This window comes from Oncorhynchus tshawytscha, linkage group LG02 (genome assembly GCF_018296145.1).
Source record: "Oncorhynchus tshawytscha isolate Ot180627B linkage group LG02, Otsh_v2.0, whole genome shotgun sequence".
NCBI classification, from domain to species: Eukaryota; Metazoa; Chordata; class Actinopteri; order Salmoniformes; family Salmonidae; genus Oncorhynchus; species Oncorhynchus tshawytscha.
Genome location: NC_056430.1, coordinates 43,263,597 through 43,285,838, shown reverse-complemented (window position 1 = coordinate 43,285,838; position 22,242 = coordinate 43,263,597). Strand labels below are relative to the sequence as shown.

Genomic DNA, 22,242 nt, shown 5'->3' with positions numbered 1-22,242 from the left:
ATAAAGTTTGAGATCGTATATTAAAATAGGTACGTGCGTTATAGTTATGTCTGTAAAGCTCCAAAAAGTTCACTTTGAATCGTTCATCTCTGATCTAGCATTGCTTTTCTATGTCTATTCTTTGTGTGAGTCGTCGCCATTTTGTTCCAGGCTCCAGTGCTGCGCAGCAAGGAACCCGGCGGACGTGTTGTTCTCTTGTAGTGGGACAAACATTTTAACCTTTTTTGTAATACTGGTAACTAACTCGCTTTATTAAATCATTGTTTTGTCTTGATGTCATTGCATTACTATTTAAGGGTAGATCGTTACTTGGAAGCGAGGTGTAAAACGTCCGAGTTAGCTAGCTAATGTTAGCAACAACGAGTTAGCTCGAGCCTCGTCGTTATCAACCAGGCCACAGAGTTTGGCTAGGCCAAGAAGTATAATATTAGTTGCTAGCATCGAGGCCTTGTAACCAGAGTCTATACATAGCTGGTAACTAGCTAACGTTTGTTGAATACAATTACCACCCAGTTCATTTTGCCAATGACATAACGGTGACTGAGTTTAACGTTAGCTAGCTAAGGACGGTTAGACATTTAATTTGCAATAATGTACCTAAAATAGGAAGTGACTGTTTCTATTGTTTAGTTAACTGTTACTGTAACTAGTTAACGTTAGCCAGGTAACTTGGCTTTGGAGTTTATTCAGCCTTTATTTGATCATGGAGTCTTATGTCAGGGAACCCTGAATGTGAATAACAATTTACATAATACACACGCCAATATAAATACAACCAGAACGATTTGTTTCTAGTTACCTGAGCTAACGTTAGTTATTTTGATGTGGGGCAAAAGTTACAAACGCGTGTATCGTAATTTGTAACGTTCTTTTTCTAAATCAGTCCTATATAACATGAGTAACGTTAGTTATCTAAATGTTGCAATGCATTTTGTGTTTTCAGTAACTACCACGTATGAAGATGAAAATCGCATTCGCCCAGTAATTCTGGTAATTCGTCTTGCCAATATATTTAATGTTTTATAATTTTACGTTTTAAATAACGTGTTTTTTAGCTGTTTAATTACATTATTCGAAATGTCTGTCCTGGATTGTACGATAACAGTGCGGTATGTTACTCATCGAAATTGCAAACCTACATCGAGGCTCTCTAAGTTAACAAGATGTTCTGGGGGCCTCTGGACAGATGTGTCAAATGTTACAAACTACATACAGTTTAACATTTTATTATTCCAAATGAAATACATAAAATTGAAGCAATGGGTTGATATCTGAACATATCAAGTAGTATGAGCTGATTGAGCTCCCAATAATGGATTACACAATACCCAGTTGTGTAGTCTGTTATAGTCAAATTCAGTTTGACCCATGTGCTACAATGTTTCCCAACTCTTTTCCTCTAATATCTCCAACAGTACATATTTATGTTGTGGCCCTGGACAAGCACACCTGATATTACTTGTCAACTAATCATCCAGCCATTGCTAAGTTGGAACAGATGTTTTTGTCAGGGGCTACAACAAAAATGTGTGCTGTTGGGGATACTCCAGGACCGGAGTTGGGAAACAATGGTTAATCATACGCTATTGTGGATGGTGTTGGCACATCCTTGTCATGTTATACATTTTCTCTCTTGATGTTGTTAAACTTTGGTGAGAAACTGCAGTTCAGATACTGTGTTTGTGTGCAAGTATTGTCTGTCCTGTACTCTAACCAATTTCTATTCAGTTCTCCAGGGGAGTGTTTTTGTTTTATTTAAATCTAGGTTAAGAAGCAGCTTCTTGTCCGTTCCTGAAGATCTTTGGATGTGGGATAGAGTTCATTATAAAGAAAGTAGATTCCCAGAAGATTTTATGCAAAATTCCCACCACTTTTTTTCCACTCAACTTTTTGTCTGCTGGAATCCCTAGAAGCCCCACCCTTACTTATATTTTTCTACAGCATCCTTTATGCCATCAAGTTTAAGAAGAAGTCGAAGATTTTTCTTCCCCCCCTCTCTTCACCCCATTTTTTTTTTCTCTTTCAAAACCTCTCCTTTTTTCCTCTGGCTGTCTTTTTGGATTCGCTTCTATCTCACATTATTCCCCCCCCCATTAACAAAAAATAATCTACAAAAGAATGGACGTTCTTGCACCATCCATCTGTAATGCTTAGCAGTCTGGCTGGAAGGAGTCATAAGGGAGGTCATAGGACGACGAGTGTCTCTGGACAATCCCTTTTTCCTTTTATCTCACGGATCAAGTGTTCCTTCAGGACCTTTGTTGCCACGGAGACACCCTATCAGAAGTGTGTGAGGAAAGGAGGAATCTTCTTAGCCACTACAGGTGAGTTTAGCCCCACAACCCTTTCAAGCAGAGTTTAGTTTCTCTGCAACTTCTACTCTGGGTCATATTCCTGTTGTGGAAATTTGAGTAAATGAGTGATACAAAATATATTAAAAGCATGTGCTTCTACACAGGTGTGGTTCCTGAATGAATTAAGCAATTACCATCACATCATGGTTAGTGCCAGTTGTCCATTATTTTGGGCAACCGTGGCTAGAAGAAAAGAGCTGTGACTTTGAGAGGGGGTCTCAAAGGAGCGTAGGGTTTAAAGGGTGTGTTTGTGTCAGTCCCAGATCCCACCCCAATTTTTTTACTTAATTATTATTATTTTTTAACCAGGTAGGCCAGTTGAGAACAAGTTCTCATTTACAACTGCGACCTGGCCAAGATAAAGCAAAGCGGTGCGACAAAAACAACAGCACAGAGTTACGCATGGGATTAACAAATGTACAGTCAACAACACAATGGGGGGAAAACACAATGAAAAATCTATATACAGTGTGTGCAAATGTAGTAAGATTAGGGAGGTAAGGCAATAAATAGGCTGTAGTGGTGAAGTAATTACAATTTAGCATTAACACTGGAGTGATAGATGTGCATATGATGATGTGCAAGTAGAGATACTGGGGTGCAAAAATAAATACCAATTTGGGGAATGACGTAGTTGGGTGGGCTATTTACAGATTGGCTGTGTACAGGTACAGTGATTGGTAAGCTGCTCTGACAGCAGATGCTTGAATTTAGTGAGGGAGATATCAGTCTCCAGCTTCAGTGATTTTTGCAATTTGTTCCAGTCATTGGCAGCAGAGAACTGTAAGGAAAGAATGAGCAGGGCACAACTGGGGGCTTAGGGGGTCTGTAGCAAGCGGCAACAGTGAGAGACATATTTCTGGAAAGGTGGATTTTGAGAAGTAGAAGCTCAAACTGTTTGGGCACAGACCTGGATAGAGCTTGCAGAGTTTTGTCAATCTCTGCAGTAGATTGCAACCCTGCCCCCTTTAGCAATTCTATCTTGGTGGTAAATGTTGTAATTGGGGATGTAGACTTCAGAATTTGATGGCCTTCCTAGGCCAGGATTCAGACACGGCTAGCACATCAGGGTTGGCGGAGTGTGCTAAAGCAGTGAATAAAACAAACTTAGGGAGGAGGCTTCTGATGTTAACATGATTTTACGGTTACAGAAGTCAACAAATGATAGTCCCTGGGGGAATAGGTGTGGTACTGGGGTCTGCAGGGCCTGAGTTAACCTCTATATCACCAGAGGAGGAGTAGGATGAGGGTACAGCTAAAGGCTGTAAGAACTGGTCGTCTAGTGCGTTGGGAACAGAGAATAAAAGGAGCAGATTTCTGGGTTTAAGTGAACGCACAATGGATTATGATCATTGTAGTTAATTACCATGTTTTCTGAGCTAAACTATGTAGAATGTTGGCCTACTGGAAACTACAACTCCCTTCTACATCGCATAGTTCAGGCTTCATCTGATTTATCTTGACAAGAACTGCCCATTGAGCTCACAGGAAGAAAAAGATGTAACGAAGTGGAATTCAAATAATTGAACCGATGTCAGTCAATTCGTGCTTTAAAAAAAAGTTTGGTTAATCGCTCAGCACTAACCACCATCAACAAAACACCAAATGATGGAATTCCTTGTGGAAGAGTGGCGTTTTATCCCTCTAGTAGAGTTCCAGACACTTGTAGAATCTATGCCAAGTAGCATTGACGCTGTTCCGGCGGCTCGTGGTGGACCAACATCCTATTAATTAAGGCACACTTATGTTGGGGTTTCCTTTATTTAGTCAGTTACCTGTATGTCACCATAGTCCTCAAAGAAATTCAAATTCAACTCTGTGGAGTTCTGTTGCCACCACAGTGAAGCAATCAAGTCCACTAATGGCAGAGAAATGACCATGGCTTCTGTTTCACTGTTGCCAGCCTAGGGAGAGTCCTGTTGGCCCTGAAGAGAACATCCCTGACCCGGACGTGAATCCAGTCCACCATCCTGAACATGACTAACCATGGAGATGACTGCTATTTCTTTTACTACTCCAACTGCGCTAAGGTATGGGTCATAAAGAGAAACTAGGACTGTAGCATTTTCTGTGTTGCTGTGTTTGTGGTGTAAATGCAGCTCTCAGAAGTAAGTATTAACATGGTTGTGTTTTTGTCTCCTGGTGCAGGGTGACAGTTGCCCCTTCAGACACTGTGAAGCCGCAATGGGCAGTGAGGTCGTTTGCAGCCTGTGGCAGGAGAGCCGCTGTTTCCGACAGGTCTGCAAGTTCCGCCACATGGAGATCAAGGTTAGGATAGTGCTCTCTTTTTCAGTAGACCATTTTTGCTCATTCTTGCCTCAATTTTGTCAAACAAACCAAAAATGTATTTCAGGAATATCTCCTTAAAGCTTTGCATACTCAAGGCTGTGTGTGTCTTGAGTTGCCATTGCGGAAGTGTAGAGAAATACTCTCTTAACCTGGGTCAGGGGTTGTGTGCCTCTTTACTTGTCGGGGGGACATTTAAATCTTTTTTGGGGTCCTCGCAGTAATACCATATTCCCTAGTTTTTCACCTGGCCATTTTGAGGCAATCGGTCATAGCTTTTTAGGGATGAATTTCACTTTGTTTTTTAAAGTGAGCTTTCATAAAGACTCATATGTTGCAAGACATTATGCTATATTTTCTGACCTGCTCTCTTCCCCTCTTACAGAAAAACAGGAAGGAGATTGCTTGTTACTGGGAGAACCAGCCTGCTGGCTGCCAGAAGCCGCACTGTGCCTTCCACCACGAGAAACCACGCTTAATAGACGGCCAATACGTACCGCCCAACAAAAGTGAGTAGTCGCTCTGAAGAGGCCGATCCTGACCAAGCCACCATTAGCTTACTGATCTTTATCTCCTTAGCATCGCATGGCTCATAAACACTGACATGATTTTCACTTGACATGGTAGTGTATCAGCAGATAAATGATGGAGATGAATAACATATTTGGATTCACTTATGAACCTATTTTTCACCAGAACCAGAGTTTATCCATAGTTTCTGAGCTTGATTGTCTTGTCACTCAGGTTCGGCCCTGAAAGAAGAGGAGGAGCCTCATGAGGATTCTTTGCCTCCTGTCCCCATCCCCAGCCCAGCCAATCCCCAGCTCCGTGGGGTCATTAAGGCTGAGACTCAGGAGAACGTTCCCAGCCCCACTCACCCGCCTGTGGTTATTAACCCGGCAGATGACGAAGATGAGGATGAAGATGGTGAGAAATGTCATCAAGTTTATTTAAAGTGCAATTTACAAAGGTCACAACACACTTTACACACGATGTAGAAAGAAACAATAAAAAGCAATATAAAATTTGAACAGCATGGAGTCCGTAGGGCAAGAATGAGCTCAGCAATGGAAAGATAGACAGCGCAGTCACAGAAAGGAGCTCTTAAAGGGGCAGTTGCGCAGAGACAGTGGAGCAGACCTTTAAGGTGATTAAAGTGCTAGGTGAAAATGATATGGATATTTTTGGGTACAGTACAATAGTTTTTTTCCAGAATAATTTGAGAAATACCATTTAAAAGGTATTTTGTGTGTGCGTGCAGATCAGTTGTCAGAGGGGGAGGACAGCAGGTCTGGCTCAGACGGATCCAGAGTGGTCTCTCCCAGGAAGATGGCCGTAGGCTCCACCTCAGGTAAGAAGAGGAAAGAGACACAGAACACACAGAATAGATTAACATCTTAAACAATGCCTGTTTTAACACACAGATTTCGTTTGAAACGCTACAAGGGTAGGCTCAAACTTTAGTTGACGGCTTCGCTTTTCAGTGCTTCATTGACAAGTGTTGTAATTGAAAGACCTTCGAATGGAACAATCCCTTTAAAAGACATCTGCCAGCTATTTTTATTTTTACTGTTGAAAAGTGATATCCCAAGTATAAATTCATTAAAGTACACATACTAAGGTGTAATAAAAATATGTTTTGAGTAAAGTAGTATTTTTTTGTTAACTTCAAAGAGTTGGGCATTCAAGGAGTTGTTCTGGTGGGAATCCGGTATGTCATTGGCCTCCGCCCTTAAGGGCTCCCAAGTGGTGCAACTGTCTAAGGCACTGCATCTCAGTGGTAGAGGCATCACTACAGATCCTGGTTCGATTCCAGGATGTATCACAACCGGCCATGATTGGGAGTCTCAAAGTGAGGTGCACAATTGGCCCTGCGTCGTTAGGGTTTGGCCGGGATAGGCCGTCATTGAAAATAAGAATTTGTTCTTAACTGACTTGCCTAAGTTAAATAATGAAAAGAAAAACAATTAAGGAGCAATAGAGAACAAGAGGAAAGTCCCATCCCACCACTTGTTCTATATCATGACATACAGTGCCTTCAAAGTATTCATACCCCTTGATTTATTCCACATTTTGTTACATCCTGAATTCAAAATCGATTAAATAGGTTCTCACCCATCTACTCACAATACGCCATATTTGTTTGCAAATGCATTGAAAATAAAATACAGATCTCATTTACATAAGTATTCACACCCCTGAGTCAGTACTTTGTAGAAGCACCTTTGGCAGTGATAAGAGTTTAGTTTTTCTGGACAAGTCTCTAAGAGATTTCCACACCTAGATTGTGCAACATTTACCCATTTTATTATTTTCAAAATTCTTCAAGTTCTGTCAAATTGATTTTTACTAGATAACAAGTTTCAGGTCTTGCCATAGGTTTTCAGGTAGGTTTAAGGCAAAACTGTAACTTGGCCAGTCAGGAACATTCACTGTCTTGGTAAGCAACTACAGTGTAGATTTGGCTTTGTGTTTTAAGTTATTGTCCTGGTGAAAGGTGAATTAATCTCCCAGTGTCTGGTGGAAATCAGACTGGATCAGTTTTTCCTTTAAGATTATGCCTATGCTTAGCTCCATTCCGTTTGATTTTTTTATCCTGAAACTCCACAGTCCTTAACAATTAAAAGCATACCCATAACAAGATGCCGCCAAAAACGATGCTTGAAAATATGGAGAGTGGCACTCTAATGTTTTGTATTGGATTTGCCCCAGACATAACATGGTGTATTCAGGACAACAAGTGAATTGCTTTGCCATTTTTTTTTGCAGTATTATGTTAGTACCTTGTAAACGGGATGCATGTTGTTGTTTTTTTTTTTGTCTATACAGGCTTCCTTTTCACTCTGTCAATTAGGTTAGAATTGTGGAGTAACTTCAATGATCCATCCAATTGATCCATCCTTAGTTTACTGTGATAGGGGAAAACTGTTTGTCACCATTGGCCTCATGGTGAAATCCTTGAGCGAATTTCTTCCTCTCCAACAACTGTTTGCAAGGCACCTCCCTGGTGTTTGGTTGAATCTGTGTTTGAAATTCACTGCTCAACTGAGGGACCTTAAAGATAATTATGTGGGGTAGTCATTTAAAAACCATGTTAAATCCTATTATTGCACATAGTCCATGCAACTTCTTATGTAACTCGTTAAGCACATTTTTACTCCTTAACTTATTTAGGCTTCCCATAAAAGGGGTTGTATATTTAATGACTCAAGACCAATCAGCTTTATTTAAATAATTAGTGTAATTCTTTTAATGAAAACATTATTCCACTTTGACATTATTGGGTGTTATGTAAGAATTTGCATGGACTCACTCACTGTCAATAATAGGGTTTAACATGGTTTTAGAATGACCACCTCATCTCTGTATTGGTCTTACAAATTAATTTCCAGGCAGACTACTTAGTTGTATTTTCTCACGTGTTTAACTTTCTTACAGCTCATAACACGGACCAACACTTTACATGTTGCGTTTTATATATTTTTTGAGTTGGCCATGAAGAGCCACATGAACACACTTGGTTTGCACAAGGTGCTTGAGGTACTTAAATTTGGCGCTCTGAAATGAAGTACTGGAATACCTTAAATCACATTTTCTCAAGGTAGTACTTGAATTAAAATGAGAGAACAGACATGTTTAATGAAAAATATTGGTCTTGCAAAAAAAATTTCCAGGCAGACTGCAGATGTTTTTTTTAACGTGTTTTGCTCTCTTGTTGCCAGGCAAACTCGCTCATTCCACCAACACTGCCACTCAGCCAGCCAGGTGCAGAACTGACTAAGTGCTTCCAAATGTCACATCGAAAGCTAAAATGCCTGGCAAATGTAGATTTAGTCGTAGAATGAGTATACAACTGGCAAATAGTTGCTTATATTTAAGTCCAATTTCAATGTAGTTCAAGGGCTCTGGCTATTAGCTACAGTGGGGCAAAAATGTATTTAGTCAGTCACCAATTGTGCAAGTTCTCCCACTTGAAAATATGAGGCCTGTAATTTTGATCATATGTACACTTCAACTATGACAGACAAAATGAGGAAAAAATTCCATTGTAAGATTTTTTTAATGAATTTATTTGCAAATTATGGTGGAAAATAAGTATTTGGTCAATAACAAAAGTTTCTCAATACTTTGTTGGCAATGACAGAGGTCAAACATTTTCTGTAAGTCTGGAGACTGGCTAGGCCACTCCAGGACCTTAATGCTTCTTACGAAGCCACTCCTTCGTTACCCGGGCGGTGTGTTTGGGATCATTGTCATGCTGAAAGACCCAGCTACGTTTCATCTTCAATGCCCTTGCTGATGGAAGGAGGTTTTCACTCAATCTCACGATACATGGCCCCATTCATTCTTTCCTTTACACGGATCAGTCGTCCTGGTCCCTTTGCAGAAAAACAAGCCCAAAGCATGATGTTTCCACCCCCATGCTTCACAGTAGGTATGGTGTTCTTTGGATGCAACTCAGCATTCTTTGTCCTCCAAACACGACAAGTTGAGTTTACCAAAAAGTTATAGTTTGGTTTCATCTGACCATATGACATTCTCCCAATCTTCTTCTGGATCATCCAAATGCTCTCTAGCAAACTTCAGACGGGCTTGGACATGTACTGGCTTAAGCAGGGGGACACGTCTGGCACTGCAGGATTTGAGTCCCTGGTGGCGTAGTGTGTTACTGATGTTAGGCTTTGTTACTTTGGTCCCAGCTCTCTGCGGGTCATTTACTAGGCCCCCCCGTGTGGTTCTTGTGATCATTTTGACCCCACGGGGTGAGATCTTGCGTGGAGCCCCAGATCGAGGGAGATTATCAGTGGTCTTGTATGTCTTCCATTTCCTAATAATTGCTCCCACATTGGATTTCTTCAAACCAAGCTGCTTACCTATTGCAGATTCAGTCTTCCCAGCCTGGTGCAGGTCTACAATTTTGTTTCTGGTGTCCTTTGACAGCTTTTTGGTCTTGGCGATAGTGGAGTTTGGAGTTTGACTGTTTTAGGTTGTGGACAGGTGTCTTTTATACTGATAAGTTCAAACAGGTGCCATTAATACAGGTAACGAGTGGAGGACAGAGGAGCCTCTTAAAGAAGAAGTTAGAGGTCTGTGAGAGCCATAAATCTTGCTTGTTTGTAGGTGACCAAATACTTATTTTCCACCATAATTTGCAAATAATTTCATTAAATCCTAACAATGTGATTTTCTGGATTTTTTTCCTCATTTTGTCTGTCATAGTTGAAGTGTACCTATGATGAAAATTACAGGCCTCATCTTTTGAAGTGGGAGAACTTGCACAATTGGTGGCTGACTAAATACTTTTTTTGCCCCACTGTAGGTAGCTAGCTTGCTAGAAGGATGAAGTTAGAAGCTAACATTGAATGGAGCCTGACCTTGGCAGCAGCAAGCAGCATTTGACTGAAATTAAGCTCGCTATAATCAAAAGATGGGTTACTAGAAGTTCTCATAACAATTTATTTTATTTTATAGAGATTAGTTAGACAGTGGTGAGTGAGGCTGCAAATAGAGAGGACGCATTGAAGCAAGCAGGGAAGTACAGGGGTTCCCAAACCTGCGGTCCAGGACCCATGTGGGGTCCCCTAAAATTTAAATAGGGTCCCCTGATAGAATATCTTATCAAACATACAAATAACTTGTTTTTCTTCAAATGGGTATTGAATACATTTTAGAGTCAACTAAGGGCATTTTACACTGTCAGAATTCACATTCATGTCATGTGTTGGGAAAGCCTGTGGGACCTAAAATTTTGTGAAATAAAGTACATTTTAAATATAAAGACAATTTAATATTATGTACACTGAACAAAAATATAAATGAAACATGCAACAATTTCAAAGATTTTTGAAAGACTTACAATTCATAAGGAAATCAGTCAACATCAGTACTGACTTACCACTTACGCTATGTAGTGAAACACGTATTATTGAGTAGAAGGTTTAAGGTAATGAATAGTCATTTATTTTTGAGGCTGTGGAGATGTACTGTTGTCTGGTGGTAACTAGAAACAATTGCAAATAGAATACATTACATTGATGCTTGAATTATTAGTGCTTCAAAAAGCCCACCCACCCTTCTCTGCGGCACCAAAGCTGCCAGTCGGAAGCAAGATGCTATTAACCTCTCTGGGATCGTTCGAGACACTAGCGTCCCACCTCGCCAACAGCCAGTGAAATTGCAGGGCGCCAAATTCAAAACAACAGAAATCTCAATTAAAATTCCTCAACCATACAAGTATTTTACACTTCTCGTTAATCCAACCACAGTGTCCGATTTCAAAAAGGATTTTCGGCAAAAGCAGAACTTGTCATTATGTTAGGTCAGCAACTAGTCACAGAAAGCATTCAGCCATTTTCCAACCAAAGAGAGGTGTCTCACAAAGCAGAAATAGATCAAATGAATCACTAACCTTTGACGATCTTCATCAGATGACACTCCCAGGACTCAATGTTACACAATACATGTATGTTTTGTTCGATCAAGTTCATATCCAAAAACCTCAGTTTACATTGGCGCCATGTTCAGAAATGCCTCAAACATCCGGAGAAATTGCAGAGAGCCATGTCAAATAACAGAAATACTCATCATAAACTTTGAAAGATACATGTTTTACATATAATTGAAGAAACTTGTTAATGCAAGCGCTGTGTCCGATTTCAAAAAAGCTTCATGGCAAAAGCACAATATTCAATAATCTGCGAACCGCGTTCAGCCACAAAAGCAAGCCATACAGTTACCCGCCAAATTGTGTCAACAAGTCGTAAATAGCATTATAAATCTTCACTTAGCTTTGCTGATCTTCGTCGGAATGAACTCCCAGGACTCCCACTTCCACAAGAAATGTTTGTTTTGTTACGATTACGTCCATATGTCCAAATTCCTCCGTTTAGTTCACTATTCCAAAGGCAAGAGTTCCATTAGTTTGTAGATGTTTACAATCAATCCTTAGGATCTTTTTATAATAAATCTTCAATAATATTTCAGGAAAAAGAAGGAACACGCAGAAAACTGATTGGCCTCAGCCTAGTCCACTTGTTGATACAGCTCTTATTCGACATCCTTCCACAATAGAAGCCTCAATCAACTTTCTAAAGACTTGACATCTGCTGGAAGCCTTGGGAAGTGCAATCTGGCCCCATAGACACAGCATATTGGATAGGCAATCACTTAAATGAAACTACAAACCTCAGATTTCCCACTTCCTGGTTGGATTTGTCTCAGGTTTTCTCCTGCCATATGAGTTCTGTTATACTCAGACATCATTCAAACAGTTTTAGAAACTTCAGTGTTTTCTATCCAATACTACTAATATGCATATATTAGCATCTGGGACAGAGTAGCAGGCAGTTTACTCTGGGCACCTTATTCATCCAAGCTACTCAATACTGCCCCCCTGTCACCAAGAAGTTAAGTAGTATCTTCCCAAATGCCCAATTATAAAGTCTTCATTAAGCTGGAATTGTCTAGTAATGCAAATAGGAAGTGTGTTCACCAGTGGACATGTCCCAATTCTCTTCTTATTAGTGCTAACACATGTATTAAATAAGTGGTGAAACAATGTATTATTGAGTAGAACTTGCAAGGTAGTGATGAATACGAAGTTCATTTTTTCACGGGGTTGTAGCTATATACTGCCAGCTGGTGGCGACTAGAAACAATTGCATAATATTAACTATTACAAAGTTCTCATTTACAACTGCGACCTGGCCAAATTAATGGTCTTTGAAAAGAAAAATTACTGCTTTAAAAGGTACTTAAGTCCTTGAATTTGACTTGCCACTGTCTGTACGAACCCTGAATGAATCCATTTTAAATTCAGGATGTAAGACAACAAAATGTGGGAAAAGTCAAGGGGTGTGAATACTTTCTGAAGGCACTGTACCTGGACCACATATTGAGGTGTTCCTTTTGTTAAGTAAATCAGGTGTTAAATGAGGTGAAAAGGAGACTGGAGTGACCCCATGTTCTTTGAGCAGCCCCTATGACTGATTGGCTAACAGTGTTTCTTTGGCACAGATGATTCGCTGGACTTTGGTGTCAGAACCTTGGAGGAGATCAGACTGAGGAAAGCGCTGAAAGCCAGTATGAGGAGAGCTGGTGAGTTCATCTTTCCTCTTACCTCCCAAATACATTTACTATTGCCTTTTGTGTTATTATGCTGTAAATGATAAGGTGTGAGTTTATCAACTGTACTTTGTCAGGTTATCCAGTTTCTGGCCAGGGCTCAGATCAGCGGAACAATGGTGCCAGCGGAGAGAAGGAGAACATGAGATCCTTCATCCGGCCATCTCTCTTTACAGCCAAGGATGGTAAGAATCATTGAACACTGATCTAACTGAGCCTTGTGTATAGATTAACACAAGATCCCAGATGGTATGTTGTTGAAGTGAATCGCACAAGTACATATGAACACACACTTGCTGCCCCCTCAGACACTGTGGTCTTTGGTGAAGAGACCGTGAGACGCAATGTTGCGGACAGGCTTGGGAAGAGAATAACAGTCAAAGGTAAATGTTTTCAATTATCTTGTTTATCTATAAAATGTAAGGAAGTCAATGGTAGCCTCGAGGTTAGTGTCGGGCCAGTAACCAAAATGTTGCTGGTTCGAATACCGGAGCCGACAAGGTGAAAAATCTGTCGCTGTGCCCCTGAGTAAGGCACTTAACCTCAATTGATGCTGGCTGTGACCCCAGTTGGGATATGCAAAAAACACATTTCCATGACATATTTGTCAAGTCTAAGTGGAAAAATGTAAGCACCCCCAAATAATAATAATAATTGTTAGAGGTGGATGTACAGTGTTAAATTAACTACAAAATTACACATTATTGGTGGTACCATTGGTCACCAACACTAAGCTTCCATGATCTCTGACCTTTTAGATGTTCCTGCCGGGGGTGACCTGCCAATGAAACGCTGTCTGGCCGAGCGCCTCGGGAGGAAAATGGACGAGGGTGAAACGGACCTGCCGCCTCAGAAAGGTATGCGAAGGGAAATGACAATCAAATATCCCCAATGGATTGATTTACCTCAGACTATCAGGAATACTAGTTCTTAATTTAGAAAATATAATTGAAATGGCATGTTAGCCTTTGTTCTTTGTTTGCTGCAGAAAACATTTAGACATTTTTGGCAATAGAAAACTAAAATGAGCGTTTATTGGACAGGTATTAGTGGTCCCTCCCGGTTTGTCTTCTGTGCCTGATGAAAATGACCCTGGTTGTACTAATTGAGTTACATTAAGATGGAACTGGGTTGAACCAGGCTATGGCTCATCACATGACCAAGCGAAACCAGTGAGGGAGGCACACTGCCTGCTCGAATGGAACAGGAATCTGTGCCAGTCTGTCATATTGTTCAGAACAACTCTTTCCTATAAAACATGTTAGACTTTTCCAACTATACTGAATAAAAATATAAACACAACATGCAACAATTTCTAAGATTTTACTGAGTTAGTTCATAGAAGGAAATCAGTCAGTTAAAAATAAATAAATTAGGCCCTAATTTATTGATTTCACATGACTGCAATGGAAGCGGCCTTGGAGGGCACAAAGACAGAAATACTCATAATTTTAGAAAAATAAGATTTTTGTGCATATGGAGTATTTCTGGGATCTTTTATTTCAGCTTATGAAACATGGTACCTACATGTTGCGTTTATTTTTGTTCAGTCTGGTTTTCATTTGGAAGGCAGATAGTGTTTTAAACAAAAGCAATCACTTGCGTGTGAAAACAGAATCCTATTCATGACTCGCGCTTAAAGGTGAACTGCACACGCTGATTTGGCCTCGTTTTTTGACTTGCTCCTATAGAAATGCTAGGGGCCATGACAGAAGCCAACCATGCGTTGGCTTGGGGGTATCGTTTGTGTCTTTGCCACCACCAAGTCACACCGATCTGTCAGAACCTTGCCTTCAGCTGTTTCCTCCCACTCAATCACAACAAACAAACTTCCTCCAGGTTGAGTTCAATAACTACAAGCAGATGTATGGGGAAATGCCTGCGGAAGCTTTGAATATTCTATTACCAATGGCAGAGATAGGTGGTATCTGATGCACAAACATATACTATGTTAAAGTTGAAGTCTGAACAGGTCAGACTAAACCTACCTAACACAGTGATCAGGCTGGTTCCACTGGGCTAGGTTATGCTCTGGACCAGAGTATGTGAGCGGAGCTGGAGCAGAGCGTGCCCAATTTGACTGGAGAGTTCCAGTGGTGCTCACTTCAGGAGCTCAGGGCATGCCCGTCCCAGTATGTATTTGTAGGCTACTTGTGTCCTGCTATAGCTACTGGCATGGAGTTTGCTAAATATTTTCATAAAGGAAGTGATTAAACATACAGGTACTAAGTCAAGGTGAGGACCAAAAGCAAGAGAGGGAGTGTGGTGATGTAGTGTCCACAACTAAAAAAATCATTGTGCAATCTGAAAAGACCCAAATCCCAAAAGCATACTAAAAGTGTACTACATGTTAACAGAAAGTAACGAGGTGTTTTGCTAGCTGTGTCATTGTAGAAAAGTATTTATAAATAAAAAATCTGATCTCTTGCATTCATTTTCATTCTATTATCTATACAAAATGCTATTCTGGATTTTGGCTCATTAGGCCTGACATCATTTCTTTTCAAGGAGCTTTGTGATTTGATAGGGTTAATTTGCCTAAAAACCTTCAGGCCTACCTATACATTTTTTTTTTTTTTTTAAACAATTCTGCATCCCTGCCCAGCCTTGCTAGAGTGGCCAGAAGGATTTCTGGCATCCCCAGTAGCGCTGCAACTGCGGAGATGGTATTCTCCACTGCTGGCCTGCTCTCCCGTGAGCCTGAAACCACAGACTGGCTAAACGCGTTTCTAAAAGTGAATTCAAAGGCACTGAAGACTGAGGCTTTTTGTTTATTTAATTCTAAATAAATCACAGCCTATATGCAATTTATTCACTATAATGATTTAATACAAGAAAATATTGTATTAGCCATAGCTGCATTCAATTAATTTGTGCCCTGCACCTCGGAGGCTGACTGTTTAGTATAAATTCCACTAATTTAAAGTGGCATAGAAATATGATGACATTGCTAAAGTGGGCAAATAGTTAGTAGGAAACAACTTTGCCATATGTCAAATTGACTTGAGAGAAATGGCAATGTTGCCATTATATGACTAAGTTTGTCAAAAAATAGTTAGCAATGCTTCAAATCAAAATTTATTGATGTTAGCTAGCTGAAATACTGTGGTCCCCTCAATCTTAGTTAGCTGGCTGGATTTAGTGCATCTAAAGTTAATCTGGCAACATCACAATCATGACAAAGGTTTTTCTACTAGCTTTGTCAGCATGCCAGGCTAGATAATGCTATAGCAGCCCATTGGATTCCATTAAAATGTGACATCTAGCATTGAAGTGAGTAGCTACCAGAACTGTTGTTGAATCCAATGGGCTGTTAAAGCATTAGCTAGCCTAGCATGCTGACAAAAACTAGCAGTCTTTCAAGCTTCTTGATTTGTCAGTTAGGGTAATGGGATAATTAGGAGTACACTGCCATCTCCTATACCTGAATTGAGGCACATTTTTCCAAGTCATATGTCACGCCAGCTCCGCACTGTTCTGGTCGTGGCATAGCTACGTTCTGACTAGAGAGAATGTAATGAAGGTCTAGTCTGTTTCTGGCTAGGTAGCTAGCTAGGTAATGTCAGCTATGCTAGCGATGATAATGATTGTCAAAATATACATAACCAGCAGTATGGTCTAGCTAGCATTATACTCACCATCATTGGGGACCAACAAGCTTCAACCACTTATTCCGCATGGTGTGGTACTAGGGTCTTTCAGCAGGGCATGCAAACTGGAGCGCCATAGTCAATCTGTATAGGGCTATTCGTTCTCAAACGGCAGTGATCCTTTTAACGTGCTAGGGGCGACGAAACAGAGTCCCATTCAATGAAGGTAGGTGAAGGGGCGATTTGTATGTGGAGCTTGGCAAAGGGGGCCATGAATTGTTGACGTAATTGTAATTCAAACCCAACCGTACCTTTTGTTTTAGGTGTGACTGACAAATCATCCCATTTACACTTTGTAGTCAATTTTGAGATGAGATTAAATGTTTGACTTGTATTGATGCCATTTTCAAAGGGATTAGTTTTTTTTTTTTTTAGGGGCAGTGGCCCTTCAACCTAGGTCACTTTTAGAACGGGGCACCTGGGGTGTATTCATTATGCCAATTCTGTTGCAAAATGTTTTTTAAATGGAAGTAAACTAAATAGGGAGTGACCTACCTGAATTTGTCCAACAAACTTGTTTTACTGTTTGGACTAATGATTACACCCATGGCTCACACCTGGGAGGCAGCCTGCTTCCAAATTGAATGCAATCAACACTAACCAGGTTCACCTGGGGCATGCCCAGGGTGTTAATTGAATCCCGTCATTGGTTAAAGTCCCTGATTAGTGGTTAAGCAGAATCAGGTGTCTGTTCTGGAACAAAGGAATCCACGTTAGATTCCCTCTAGGACCATCTGTGCCACAGGAGATGCATAATTGATAGATACTAAAGTAAAAGCAGTGTTTAAAGTAATTGTCATTGATAATTTGAATTCATTTCATGTTTGTTTTTTCAACCCTTAGCTCTGAAACCTGTCAGGGATAGATTGGGATTACCTGTTGAACCCACTACTGCCTCTGAATCAGGTAAAATCATTAACTTGCCTCTCACAATTAACATGTCTTTCAAAAAGTGCTTTGGGTGGCTCGTACAATCTTCATTAGAAATGGGTATCTTTTAACAGTATACAATTATTGTTGTTTGTAAATGTTGAATGAAATTAGTATTAGTATTATTGTTTGTATTTTAATCTCTAACCTCTCCCTCAGCTGAGAGCAACAGTAAGAATACAGCACCGGAAATAATCCGCATCAAAACCCTGGAGGAAATCAGGGGGGAGAAGTTGGCTAAGTCCCAAGGACAAGCTCTGGGGGACCACCATCTCCCTTCAACTCCTGATACCACCAGTACCAGCAAGGCCCCAAAGAGAGGCACCACTGTCAAACCTGCAGTCAGCCTCCACGTGAAGACCTTCTCGGAGATCCTCCACGCCAAGAGAAAGCTGGAGGAGGACCAGCAGCAAGGCCCCAGCCTCAGAAAGGCCAAGCAGGAGGCTATGGAAGCATCTCCAGGGAACTCCCAGGCCCAGGGACCCACTGAGCCAGCCATGCCCAGCCGGGGCACACCTCCTGGAGGTGGAGTTAAGGTAAAGACCCTGGAGGAGATCCGCAGGGAGAAGGCAGCCAAGATGCAGGCCCGAGGACAGGAGGTGTCCAACGGAAAACTCCCAGGCTCAGCCTCTGGAGAGGGAGGCACCAAGAAGCCCCTGGGACTGCGCATCAACAAAGCAGCTTCTTCTGGTAAGGAGTTTATTATTGATTTGATATAAACCTTTTAGAATTGCTCATAGTAATTTACGTTGTAAGGTGGCTTGACCCAACTAGCTGCAGTGTCTTGTATAATTCTAAGACATTCTTTTGTTGTCCTGACAGCTGCCAGCACTACCACCCAGAAGACATCTGAGGTGACCGAGAAGAGGGAGTCTTCTGTTGCTACTGAGGTAAGAATTGTCCTTCTGTATGAATACTGTACATCCAAATATGTAGTTATACTCAATCAGCTCTGTTAGTCACTGAATGTCACTATTCCTCTGGTCTTTAGGCGAGCCCTGCTAACGGTAGGGGTGATGCTGTGTCCGGTGACAGTGTGAAGGTGAAGACCTTTGAGGAGATCATGCGTGAGAAGAGGCTCCGCAGGCAACAGCTGCAGGAAGAGCAGGCCTCGTCCACCAGCCAACCAGAGGGCTCTGCCGAGGCAGACTCTTTCGCAAAACAGGCCACAGGCCCCGCCCTCCAGCGGGAGAAGAGGGTGTGTGTGAGCACCCCTGCCGCCTCCTCTCCCCCCTCAATCACCCTGGAGGCACCTGCCCAGGCACCCAAAGTCCCCGTTCGCCAGCGCATCACCCTCAAACCCAAGGCTGCCTCTCCTTTGCCCTGCGCCACCTCCCCCCAGCAGGGGTCTCCACTGAGGCAGGCAGAGGCAGACTCCCCCTCACTCAGCCCCAGGAGTTCCAGCACTGCCCCAGGCAAGAGGAAGAGAGGCTCCCCAGGTGGTGCCAGTCCCCCAAAGCAGGCTGCCGCAGCAGCGGCCTCCCCTGGGCCCTCTGTGAAAGGTTCGCCGGTTGAGAAGCCTCAGGATGGAGCCCAGAAGAAGTCCCCAGGGCAAGCTACTGAAGCTAAAGGTATATGCCTCCAGAGAGATCCTCTCGCAAGGTCTTTTCTACACTTATCTAGAAAGCCTATGCAAAGATCAACTCCAAAGTATTAGTCTGACATCCTGTGTGCTGTTGTTGCAGTGAGGCCCAAGCTGAACGTGAGGCCTTCTGTTATGAAGCTGGCTGCCCAGGTGAAACCAGGCCAGAAGAGAACATCAGCTAGATCTGCTGTCGCTGCAGTCAAACCCCTCAATAGCACCTATGCAGTGCAGGAGGAGCCACTGCAGGAACTGCCCTGCAAACGGAGAGAGGTATGTCTCAAAGCTCACCCTCTCAGGCTGGTCACTAGAAACACATGTCGGTTTTGGATGTTTGAAAAGGTCCTGAGAATGTCAATATATATGCAGTCGTCAACGCTCACAACAAAATGCATATATATATATTTATACACACACTGGGCTCAAACTCACAACGTTCACAACCAGAGTGCTCTGCTCAGACCACTGCACCTCAACAATTCAAAATTGTCCAGCAAGCAGGGAGAGGACTTGATTAATTTAGTTTTATGCTTTCCCTAAACCATAGCCCTAACCTTAACCACTCTGAATAAATACCTAAACTCCTTTGTTTCTGTTTTAAGCCTGTAACCATGCATAATTAACCCTGTAACCACGTTAAATTAATTGGTCAAAAGTAGCAGATTTGTCCAATTTTGTCAAATGTTGAAGTGAAACAGAGTAAGTTGCTCTCTCAGCATAGTAGGGTTTCCTTTTGTGATGTTATGGAGATGTACTTTGAACAACCACTGTTATTGTAACCTGTGTTAACTTTGTGTTCTCTCCAGGTGTCCTCTACTTCCTCCAGTGTGAAAGTGCAGATAAGCCCTGTGGTCTCCAGGAGACCCCCCACCATCCCGGGCCCTGGCCTCAGCTCCAGCCCCCTGAGAGAGGAGTTCCAGGCAGTCCCTGTCAACCAACACAGCCCAGCCATCACCACAGCAGCCCCAGAGACCTGCATAGTCCCACAGAGGTAACACTGGCAAACTGCTCTGCGGTTACAACTCACCCGTATACTGTCATATGGTTAAACCTAGCATAAAGCCAAACATCAATGGCTAAATGAGCTTAAACTCTGTTCTCCTCTCTAGCTCTGTGGTGAATACACCCATCCAGCCCAAGCCCCGGCGGCCCAGCGTTGCGATGTCTCGCTCGGCCGCAACAGCCCCTTCCGCTAGTTCCTCAACCTCCGCCATGGACGAATTCGACGAGTTGATGAACGAGTTCACAGATGACCGTCTGGACGATGACTTGGAGCTGGATCCAGGCAAGGGAGAGGATGACTACCTGCTGGAGCTGTCTGAGATGATTGACAGCTAGACTGGCCTACCTGATACCTCGTACGTGACCCTTGACCAACACCTATGTTAATGTCACCTGATACCCTGTTCACGACCCCTGACCGACCCTTGACCTACAGTAACTCCTACATTCATCAACACCAATATAATTTCAAATGATCACCAGAACTAAACACCAGTTGAACGTCAACCTATTACCAGCGCAACTGGCTGGGTATCACCTATCACTGCCATAGAGGGTTGATTTGACAGATGTCTTCATTGATTTGGGGAGGATGTATGTATTTGTTACTGATTCCCAACCACCACTGTCTATCAACCCATGTCATCGGAGTAGACTAAGGTTGCTACAATATGTCAGAGGGGACTGGTGGGCTTATTTTATTATTTTTCTTCAATTAAAACACATTGTATTTTGTGTTTTAGATGGTGTTGTTTTTACTCTTTTTAATTCATGATTACCTTTTTTTTGTCCTGGAGAAACAATCCTTTGTGTGTTTTAATTTCTGCACCTTTTATTATTATTTGATTTACAGTGCTAGTGATATACTCGTAAGAATTCTATCTTTGTTCATTTTCCTTTTATGCCCTTTTCTTTGTCCCGAAAGAGAACATGAAAAAGCAACTGTTTGGTTGGAGAATTACATAAAAAAAAAAAAATCTAACATCCTCAGGTAATTCCCCATCTTGCATTGTAAGGACAAAAGCATGTTTTGCCTGTCACCTATGGATGTTAAATCATTGTTGCAGAAAGAGTGAATTTGTGTACTGTGTATGCCTAGACTGCTTTAAATGGAGTAACAGTAACTACACATTCTACTGCACTTAAAATAGTTAACCTGCTTTGCCTCCTGTATCTGTCATGTCCCACATCTACTGACTCAAACTAATGTACAAAGTTTTTGTTCTCCTAGTTTTGGACTGATCACGGTAAATGTGGAACTGTTGGAATGGACTAAGTTGGATTTGAGGTGAATTGAATAAGCATGGAACGATGGTTTGAAGTATGAAATTAAGGTGTGTACCCTTTTTGGCTGTTAGCTTTTCTGTTTTGTCTTACAGAAGCTAACTCACTGAAATGTCTTTTTTTTTAAATACACCCATGTTCCTCTTTCTGCGACGTGTGTTTTTGGCCCAAAGAAATATGTTCAGACCACATTTTAACCTATCCAATTTATCTGACCATGACCCACTCAAAACAGTTGAATATGAAACATTACTCCTTTCACTGTTCAACATCCAGCCTGTTCGCTATTTAACTTTTGTTACAAATGTTTTTTTTGCTCTTAATGTGAAAAGCAGCTTCTCAGGGAGTACTTATTTGCTGTCTGAGTTTGAACCTATTTGTACTGTTCATACACAATGTTATAATTCAACAGGCAATTTCCATTTTTCTCTGCTAGCATGTGACATTTCGTTGTTTGAGTACCTCCTGTTCCATGTTGACTGTGATCAGATTATATATGCTGATCAGTTTTACGATCTGGAGTGAAGAGCCTGTTTGTGTATCTGTACCTGCTTGGGCCTGTCCTGATATTCATGATCTAAATCTCTAAAGGGTGTTGAAACTAAATAAAAATGCTTTTATGAAGATGTGCTTTCATCCAGGCTATTTATTCCAGATGTCCCACAAATAGAAGACATTCAAAGACATGTTGATCTTACTGAGAACGTGTTTCCTTTACAGCTACATTTGGAAAACTGAGTGCCGTGGAGGTCATGTTTCAGTTCATTATGTCTGTGGTTCTCAAACCTCTCCCTGGGGACACTCCAGACATTTCACAATTTTGTTGGAGCATTGAACTAACTCAAGGGCTTGACTGATAGACTATTTGAATCCGGTGTGCTAGCTGTGGAATAGTTCAAATATATGGAATAGCTAGGATTCCCCGAGCGGTTTGAGAACCCTTACTAGACAAATCGGGAGAATTGTCCTATTTTATTACAGTTGTTCAATACACAGATGGTGCTCTTTAATTCGGTCAGTGCAATCAGAG

At 41.6% G+C, this 22,242-nt stretch overlaps 1 protein-coding gene across 5 annotated transcripts; it reads left to right on the top strand.

Moving 5' to 3' along the window:
• The first annotated feature begins 103 nt into the window (after positions 1 to 103).
• Positions 104 to 21,836, top strand: zc3h11a (zinc finger CCCH-type containing 11A). 5 transcript variants are annotated; one of them, XM_024412633.2, is made up of 19 exons: positions 104 to 235; positions 944 to 990; positions 2,254 to 2,324; positions 4,258 to 4,384; positions 4,503 to 4,622; positions 5,026 to 5,149; positions 5,385 to 5,567; positions 5,902 to 5,991; positions 12,657 to 12,737; positions 12,842 to 12,949; positions 13,073 to 13,147; positions 13,523 to 13,621; positions 17,258 to 17,320; positions 17,504 to 18,034; positions 18,167 to 18,234; positions 18,336 to 18,915; positions 19,030 to 19,199; positions 19,733 to 19,917; positions 20,036 to 21,836. In XM_024412633.2, the coding sequence occupies exons 4-19, from the start codon at positions 4,331 to 4,333 to the stop codon at positions 20,262 to 20,264; spliced, it is 2,760 nt and encodes a 919-aa protein (XP_024268401.1). In that variant the 5' UTR covers positions 104 to 235; positions 944 to 990; positions 2,254 to 2,324; positions 4,258 to 4,330; the 3' UTR covers positions 20,265 to 21,836. The 5 variants fall into 5 exon arrangements, with proteins under 5 accessions (XP_024268401.1, XP_024268400.1, XP_042155171.1 ...); XM_024412632.2 differs by having other exon boundaries at positions 1,766 to 2,324; XM_042299237.1 differs by having other exon boundaries at positions 1,729 to 2,324.
• The last annotated feature ends 406 nt before the right edge of the window (positions 21,837 to 22,242 follow it).